The 10,024-nt window shown below is 34.5% G+C and overlaps 1 protein-coding gene across 1 annotated transcript in view; it reads left to right on the top strand.

Moving 5' to 3' along the window:
• Positions 1 to 690: 690 nt before the first annotated feature.
• LOC309821971 (bifunctional heparan sulfate N-deacetylase/N-sulfotransferase 4) overlaps positions 691 to 10,024 on the top strand; it is a gene marked incomplete at both ends in the record, with an annotated part of 247,062 nt that continues 237,728 nt past the window's right edge. The window contains one exon of the mRNA XM_082653541.1: positions 691 to 1,668. Within this exon, the coding sequence (XP_082509667.1) occupies positions 691 to 1,668 (978 nt within the window). The remainder of the gene's footprint in view (positions 1,669 to 10,024) is intronic.

The following is a 10,024-nucleotide window of genomic DNA, read 5'->3' as shown; positions in this document are numbered from 1 at the left end:
ACCTGATTTCCTAATTCTGTATGTATATAATGTCTACCAGCCTTGCAGAAGCAAGTTTTATGGTTTTTAAAAAGGTAGTTTTACCATTTATGGTTTTATGGTTTTACCATAAGTTTTATGGTTTTACCATTGTACACTAAAACTTTATTTCTTACCTTTTTTTTTTTTGAGGTGACTAGTTTGAAAAATCTCAATCAGTATTTCTATATAGATGTATATTTTGGCAAAATTAAATAGGGTCTGTGTTCTTGAAGACATAAAAAAATCTACTACATTCTAAATAGTAAAAATCTAGACTGTAAACATTGGGTTATTAATATTTTAGCATATTAACATACTAAATTTATCTTTAATATGTATGTTTCTTATATATCAGCATAGGTATACACGAAAATACTTATATTACTATTTTTGTTTTAGTCATTATATTTCTCCTCTTTTTCAGGTAATGTTTAGAGGACTCTACAGCAACCTTTGGTATTGGACATATTCAAAATCTCTTCAACTTTTACTTTCCTAGTCCACTGTCCTCCAACTTTAACTTGCTTGCAATCCCATCAAACATTTTACATGGTTTGCAATGGTTACATGAACTTGTGGGAAGTAGCATTTGTACCATTTCATACTTTATTTACGATGGCACTTTAGGAAAATAACTTGGAAAAAGCTTCCAGAGCAGTATTTTAAAAAATGAATCTTGTTGTGAAGCTTCGGAGAAGTTTTCGAACATTGATTGTTCTCTTAGCCACCTTTTGCTTGGTGAGCATTGTCATTTCTGCCTATTTCCTCTACTCTGGCTATAAACAGGAAATGACACTTATGGAAACCACTGCAGCAGCAGAATGTACTGACGTTAAAATCCTACCATATCGGTCAATGGAGCTGAAGACAGTCAAACCTATTGATACATCCAAAACTGATCCTACAGTCCTCCTGTTTGTGGAGAGCCAGTACTCTCAACTTGGTCAAGATATTATCACTATCTTGGAGTCCAGCCGATTTCAGTTCCATATGGTCATTGCCCCTGGCAAGGGAGACATACCCCCTCTAACAGATAATGGCAAAGGGAAATATATTTTAGTTATTTATGAAAATATTCTGAAGTATGTCAGCATGGACTCATGGAATCGAGAGCTTTTAGAAAAATACTGTGTGGAATACAGTGTTAGTATAATTGGTTTTCATAAAGCCAATGAAAACAGCTCACCAAGTACACAATTAAAAGGTTTTCCATTAAACCTTTTCAATAATCTAGCTCTAAAGGACTGTTTTGTCAACCCTCAGTCTCCTTTGCTGCATATTACCAAAGCCCCTAAGGTTGAGAAAGGTCCTCTTCCTGGGGAAGACTGGACAATTTTCCAGTATAACCATTCAACCTACCAGCCTGTGCTTTTAACTGAATTACAGACAGAAAAATCCCTTTCATCCTTCTCCAGCAAACCACTATATGCGACGGTGATTCAGGATCTGGGGCTTCATGATGGAATTCAGCGAGTTCTCTTTGGCAACAACTTAAACTTTTGGCTGCACAAGCTCATCTTCATAGATGCCATCTCCTTCTTGTCAGGGAAGAGACTGACATTGTCTTTGGACAGGTATATCCTTGTGGACATTGATGATATCTTTGTTGGGAAGGAAGGAACAAGGATGAATGTCAAAGATGTGAAGGTAAGAACATTTATAAATCACATGATTATTTTTCTTTCACTAACTCTGTGGTATTGATGAAATAGAATTTTGAATATTTTAGACTTCTAATTACTCAAAACTTTAAGATGCAGTAAATTTGAGATAAAATAAGCATTAAAAGTAAAACTTAAACTAAGCCTTAACCATTCCTCACCTACCCCCAAAATGCTTCAGAGGGGCATAGAACTAAAATATCCTAAAGAGTATTTGAACTTAATCTCCTTGCCTCTTTTAGATTTTGCCCATCCCAGCCAACACCCCATAGAACAGCCTGCATTACTCCACACATGTTGCAGTTTGTAGCAGTAAGACTAATAACAGTCATGAAAATCTATTGCTGGACAGATCCTCCTGCCCTACTTAGGTTTGACAATGGTGTTTAAAATATAAGATAGAGAAGCAGCCCAAGACTCTTATATAACAAGTAAGCATAGTGCTTGTCTATATGAAATGTTCATACATTTGTAAATATAGATATGAAAAAAAAAGTTTTATAGGGGATGTGGTATTGGACTTGACCTCAGGAACTACCATCACTATCTCTATTATCACGTCATTTTGGGTAACACAGCAGTGTTAACTGGTACCACTTCTAGGCTAAGGTCAAATTGGCTTCAGTATAACAAATTCACCCTGTGATTGCTATCAGATAAAGGAAAAGCCAAATATGTTTTACTAAGGTGGGTAGGTAATTCTGAGAATAATTCCCTTTTTTATCATCTTGATTCAAGAGTTTCACTTGTGCCTATCTTGTTTTATATATAATTAAATTCTTTCTGTGAACAAGTAATTTTAGCAAGCATATAAACAAAAATAATAGAACACAGCTTAGAATAATAAAGGAACTAGAGATTGTTAAGATCGTCATCTTTTTTGTATTTCTGCTGTTAGGCTTTTTATCCTCCAAAGATGAAACCTCAATATAACAGCTTTTTTTCCCCATCCTAACACCTTATGACCATTATAATAAAATATTATTAAAACCAGTGAAATAAGTTAACTTTTTAAAAATCTTCAAAATACATGTGGATCAGTGAACTCTGTTTTTAATGAGCCACTGAATGAAGTATCGCTTGACTGGGATCCAAATATTTTATTTTGAGTATTGTTGTAAAGGGATTAAGTGATCCCTCTTGAATTCTGTCTAGATTTTTCTTTTTTTTTTTACTTATGCTTTTTTTATATTTACTATTCCTTTTAATTAATGTAAATTCTAGTTTTATTTTAATTTTAAAATCAAAAACTTAAGGCAAGGTCATGTGCTTCAAATGGTTCTCTGAGTGATTCCTATCCTGAAATCCTGAAAGGAAAAGTTTCCTAATTTTAGTCTAATAAACTGTATGAATTGAAAAAGTTCTTTATAACTCTTAACAAATTTTTCCACCTCAAATTCAGCTCTATCACTTATTCTCAATAGAAAACAAATAGCTATTCACCACTACTCATCTAATATTCAAGGATTACTGAGGACTTCTTGAGTGACATAACCCCAAACAAAATAACAGAATACCAAAATTTAACAAAGGCTGGAACAATGCCCCAGACAGATAAAGAATCCGAAAACTTACGTGTATATATATAGATATATATATAGTGTGTATGTATGTGCATATGTATACTAATTGTATATTCTATACACACACACACACACACAAACACACACACACGTGCCCATGCTAAGTTAACTGTCACTTTGAAGAAAATACTCTGTTCTTCCCCTTTGGTTTTTGTATCTGGTTCTTGCTCAGAACTATTAACCAAAGAATATCAGAAACTTGACTGGAACTGAAATAACTTGTTGGGTTACTTATAGGTCAATAGGGAATACTGTTTTTCAATATAAAAATTATAGTTCTAGTCTTGGGAATTTGATTTCTCTTTTGTCTATTATTTTTTGGATAAATATGATTTTGTGGGAAAGAATCTTGAACTGTGTGTAGAAAAGCTCTGCATACTACCAGTGCTTCATCCTCATGTTGCTTTTCTGGTGTTGTAAGATTTCTTTGCACACTGATAGATGAGGAGAAATCCATCCTCCCTCAAAATCTCCCCAAATTTTCCAGAGCTAGGGTATTGGATAGCTAGTGACATTTTTCTATATTATTCTAAATTAGAGAGTAGAAGTATGCTGTTCCTCAATAGAACAAATTGAGGAAAGCTGGAGGGTTAGGGTTGAAAAACCTTGGCTATGTGCATGATTGGACCTTCCCCAGGCCACTCCCACGATTGGACTGGGAACACATAGCTGGGAGCAATCAACAACAAATTCAAACACGGCCTTGACTGCAGCACCACCTCACTCTATGGACAAAACATATACCCGCATATTATTATTTGAGCCAATTTTCTCACTTTGTGGTAGAGATTCTGGATCATACTGTTAAAGAATTAGTGTTTTTAAGGCACAGAGTTTGATGCAGTGAAAAGAATGCAAGTTTTTCAACTGAACTTGGAAGTCCATATTCTTTCCACTACATGGTTTTGCCATATCTAAACTACAATATATCTAGGTTTTGGGGTTTTTTTTGAGATTTGTGTGCTTTATCTTATTTCATCATGCCCTCATCTGACCAAAGCCACTGATATGGAAATTAATATGTCCATTTCTAAGGCAAGCAAAATTAAGCTCAGTTTCAGTAACTGTCATCTGACTGTTAATTAAATTTCACTGTGTATCTAAAAATTCAAGATATGAGTGAAATTTAATGTATAGAAACTTGTAGAAACTAATTGTATTTTGAAAGATTGTGAAATATTAGCTATGAATGAAGTCAGAAAATATCGTCATGTTTTCACTTGTTAATATTTCTGTGTGGTCCTCAAGGCCATCATGAAATACTTCCTGTAAATCCAAAGCTCTATTAGCAAGATGACCTTCATCACCCTATGGAGGGTGATGTCTTATACACTTGAATTTACTCTTTCTTGGTTTTGAAAGCAGCTCTTGTTTTCATCATGGCCTTACTTACGTGTAGGTAATGTTCATTCCCAAAGTGATACCAGTTGAGTGATAATGCATTTTTTAGAGAAAAGTAAAATAATAAAGGGCCATCCTGATTATTAAAAACTTAATTTAAAAAGTCTTCTTGCAGACCACTAACCTGATTTCTATGAACAGTGTTTTACCCTCGGTTGTTAACACTTGGTATAGTCATAGAAATTTGATAGAATTGAGAAAATATGTTCTTTTTTTCATAGTTTCCCTAAGACAGAATAAATGCTCTTTCTCGATGGTGAATGTAAGCTTCCACACTGGAAATGAAATCGAATATATTATTGATGCTATAAATAATTCTGGTGCTTTCATCCGTTCTGTTGACCTGTCATTATTCTCTCTGTTGGCAACAAGGCACCATTATTAGAATTTTATATGTCTTTAGATTTCTTGAAGAAATGCATCCATTTATTCATTGGACATCTACTCTGTATAAGAGTATATTTAAGACATTATTTGCCTGAGAAATCCAGACTTTATTTTAAGGTCCTATGTAATCCAGCTCAATTTACCTTTTCAACATCTATTCTTACTACTACTCAATATACACTGTTTCTGTTAGGCTAGCCCACTGTCTATTCCCCTGCGATGGATTGATACTGTTTATGTTCACCTCTTTTCTCAGCTTCTAAGCCTTCGCTAAAATACTTTCCTTGAATCTACTCATATTTCAAAAGCTATCTCAAGTCCAACTTCTTATGAGAAGGCAACAGATGCCCTAATGACCCAAGCTGAAACTGTGTCCTTAAATAATCACTGACCTTAACTGTCACTTATCATCTTCATGTACATGAGTCAACTCTAAAATTAGGTGGTGAAAGTTTTTTTTCCCATACATCTAATTATGTCTCAACATATGTAATAAGTAATCTTAGACCTGATTTGAAAATATTATATGGACAATCATTACACTGTTTTCTAACTGTTTGGTGAGTGCAGAACTATTTAGTCTCAGAATTGAACTTACTACTTTAAAAAAGAACAATTTAAGGATAGTTTTGAGTTTTGTCTCAAAACAAGTGATATGTATATTTTGAGTCAGAGGGGAAAAAAAGTCTATGTTATAAACCTGAAGTCCAAAATAAGTGGCTAGCTGGCTAATTCGTTTGACTCTTTCCCGCACGTAGTGTTTTTAATGGATCTATATACATAGACTGGTATTAAGGTTTGGTCCAGATAAAGCAATTTACCAGTGTCTTAATTTGGATATCTTTATGCAATTGTTTGACTCCATATTTCCTGCACTGAAAATCATAGGTTCAAAGATTTATAGTGCAAAAGTAATAAATTGTGCAAATTGAATGACTAAAACAGAGATGTTAAGTTAATAGATATAAAGAAGACAGTTAATAGAGGGTCTTAAAATACAGAGAAATGAGTTTTGGTTAGTCCCAATAGCTATTTGAAAACTGTTCTTAAACAAGGAAATGATATGATGAAAATACTTGAGAAAGGTTTTTTATTATTATTAATGTAAATATCTAAATAAAATTCCATTTCAAACTTGTAGGAATTACCATGTTTAACAGGAGCCAGATTACTATGAATAGGAAAAAAGAAATCTAGCATAGAAGAAAAGTTAAGACCCTTGTTATAGATTTGAGTAAAGGTTGGAAGAGAAAAAGAAAGAAATCTCATGATATTTAAAGAAGTGACCTAAGAAAATAGAAAGATATTGGTTCTATGAGCATCAACAGAGATGATGAGAGGCTACAATGGCAATTGAAGACTAGTTTTCTAACATTTTACAATTGTAACTGAAACAAGTTGTTATATTTGACAACTTAATAAACATTTTTTAAAGAATCTGTGATATCTTAGAATAAATGGAGTCACAATCAAAAAAAGGAAAGGAGCCTAAAAGGAAAGGTTGGTATGTGGTAGATGGACTCCAGATTTGACACATTATCAACCAGTATAGATTCAACAATGCAGGACAGTCCAGGCAGCAGGAACTGGATGGATGGCCCATCAGAGTTAATCAAGCAGCATGTGAAAGCTCCTCGGCAGTTTCTAAGCAAGTGAGCCAGCATGCAATCAGCAAGTGTAGCGTAAGAGCTAGGCAGTGGCCCAGGCAGATGGGGGTCAACATTTATAGGGATATTTCACAGCAGAATGAATGGATTAGGTTTGTGGGCATAAATCTTCTTTCTGAAAAGAAAAAAAAAAAAAAAAAAAGGAACAGAAGATAGTGGAAGAGGTGGAATTTGATAACATGGAGTTTGGCAGAGAGAACATGACAGAGACCTGGAAGCAGGAACTCAGTCACAACAATAATCCTATAAAGGAGAGAGGACCCATCAACAAGACTTCTGTGAAACTACAGCCCTGTAGAATCTGACTCAGATTCTTTAGATATCCAGGGAAGAATTGCATTTAGAACCTCCTTAGGTGCCCAGATGCAAGAAGTTTATGTACTACTTGAAGACACTCAATTGGTTCAAAAAAAAAAAGGAGGTACTATCAAAGACTTATAAGAATGATCCATGTTCTATATAAACATAGAGAGAATTACTGTGTCAATTAAAATGTTTTTTAAATTAATTTATTTTTCAACTGGGAGATATATTTTTTAAACTTTTTATACAATTTTTTAAAGTTTGTTTTCCATTTACAGTTATTACAAAATATTGGCTACACTCCCCATGTTGTACAATACATCCTGGAGCCGATCTTACACCCAATAGCTTGTGCCACCCACTCCCCCACCCCTATGTTGCCCCTCCTTCCCCTCCCCACTGGTAACCACTAATTTGCTCTCTATATCTGTGTCTGCTTCTTTTTTGTTATATTCACTAATTTGTTGTATTTTTTAGATTCCGCATATAAGTGATATCATACAGTATTTGTCTTTCTCTGTCTGACTTATTTCAGTTAGCATAATACCCTCCAAGTCCATCCATGTTGCTGCAAATGGCAAAATTTCATTCTTTTTTATGTCTGATTAGTTTTCCATTGTGTATGTGTGTGTGTATATATATATATATATGTGTGTATATATATATATATATATATATATATATACCACAGCTTCTTTATCCATTCATCTGTTCATGGACATTTAGGTTGCTTCCATATCTTGGCAATTGTAAATAATGCTGCTATGAACATTGGGGTGCATTTAAAATGTTTATTGTAAGTAGAGTTTGACTTGACTGGAAAGAGAAGCTACATATAAGTATTTTGGCAGAGTCAATATTGTCCTCAAATATACTCGGAGGAGGACAGCCACTGTACAGGGTATATTTAATTGTAATTATCTTTCTTTCATCTAAAGTCTCAATGTAAATGTCCCAGGTTTTTTTTTCTTCTGAATTCTTTCAAGTGGCCATATATTTAACTCTGTCAATGGAAGGAAAAACTATTTTTCAAAAAAAAAAATTCCTTTATGGAAGAAAATAGGGTCTTTCTCCACTTTAAAAAAAAAGTCAAAATTATATGAAAATACACTTTTAAATGATAAGAATGAAAAATGTGAGAAAATATACACCAGTAATATCTCTTCCAAACTGGGCATTCAGCTAAAAACAGTTACAGTTTATATATTAACTTAATATAATTTAATTCAATGCTCAAATCATTTATTTCTCACCTATGGGCTCTGTATATTCTTCATTATAGGGTTTACACAAATATGTGAAATATTAGGTTCTTGATTTCAGTAGTATAGGAAAGACATATTCACAATTATCAACATTACGAGGCAGAATACAATATGTGCCATGACAACATTACTATGGGCAATGGGAACAAAGGAAGGGAAACGATATTTCTTCTTCTAGTAATTAAGGAGGTTTCTTGGAGGAGGTGACATTTGAGTCTTCTGTAATGGTTTGACAGAACACTAGCAAATCAAGATGGTGAAGTAGATTCTTGGCCAGCAGGTCAGCCCAAGCTCAGACTTGGCTGAGACTATCAGGACAAATGTTAAGTTGCTTGTCTTAGTTGGATGATAAAGTAAATAAGAAATAGTAGTGGGACTAAATGCTGAAGATTTGGTTGTGGCCATAATATGGAGCTCTCTGGGTAGAAGGATACCATTTGAATCACTGAAGATTTTAAGCCAGACAGTGACATGATCAGATCTAGGATTGAAGAAAAATATGTTGTTTGAATAGGGAGATATTTTTGAGAAGACCTAAAAGAGCCTATTACAACTATATGGGCATAATAATTATTATACATGTTTTAAAATAGTATTTATTTGGCATATTAAAAGACACTAAGCACTGGGATAATCATTAACAGGCAGTATATCATTTCATATGACAACAGTAAGAGGGAATATTTTGTACATTTTCTGAATGAGTAAAATGAGGCGTAGCAATATCGATACTCATCTAGCTAGTAAGTAGCGGAGCAAACCCAGACTATTTGTCCTGAATGTCTAAGCTTTCTTTTAGAATACAATGCCTTGTGGTTGGGTTTCAGTCTGGGCATCTACACTTACTAGTTAACCCCGCACATGTCTGAAAACCTCTCCAATTCTCAGATTGCAAATCTGTAGAACCGATGGAAAGCAACACAGTTCTTAGTATTGGGATGAGCCCTGAATGAGATAAGTACTAGAAAGCTTCTAGGACAGAGCCTGGCCTGACAGAGCCAAGACAGAGCTTGGTGGCAGTCATGATGGAAAGGGGAGACTGGGAGAGACCATGCAGGATTGACAGGACTTGGAAACATGCTCAGTGAAGGAGCAAAAAAAAAAAAAAAGGTGCAGATGCTGTAGTATCATGGGTTTTAGCCTGAGTGTGTCCATAAACATATGCAGAATCGGGCAGAGGAAAAGGTACTAGGAAGATGAGGAGTTTGGTTTAAGATCTAATGACTTAACATAGGACATCCAGATGTAGGCATTTGAAAAAATAGATCGAGTTTCAGACACCATCAGAGGTGGCAGTATAGATTTAGAAACCATCAAGCTTAATACTTGCAATCTTAGTTATGATAAGTAAAGGGAAGGAATCAAATAAGAAGGAAAATAGGTGGAATGCATCATTTTGGATATCCTGTAATAAACCCAAGGTCATGACAAGTTAGTTTCAGACAGAGAAAAATTGTTTCATGTGCCAAGATGCTAGCCATCCCCTCAGGCTCTCATTGCTTATAAGGAAGAAAGCCTAAAACTTCAGTAAGTACCAGCAGTCCTCAGGAAAATTAAACTAAAGGACTGTCTAACTGGGGACACACTGTGTTCGTGCAGCAGAGAAGGCACAATCTTTCAACTGGAACTTGGCATTTTGAATTTTTTTCCATCCTATTTATGACCCTTTGATTAACAAGAATTGCAGTAGGACCCCCTCCTAACATGACTGTGAGATGTACCAAATGACGCTATAT

This window comes from Grampus griseus (assembly GCF_964374135.1).
Source record: "Grampus griseus genome assembly, chromosome: 4".
In the NCBI taxonomy this organism is placed as follows: Eukaryota; Metazoa; Chordata; class Mammalia; order Artiodactyla; family Delphinidae; genus Grampus; species Grampus griseus.
This window is presented reverse-complemented; position numbering and strand designations above follow the sequence as displayed.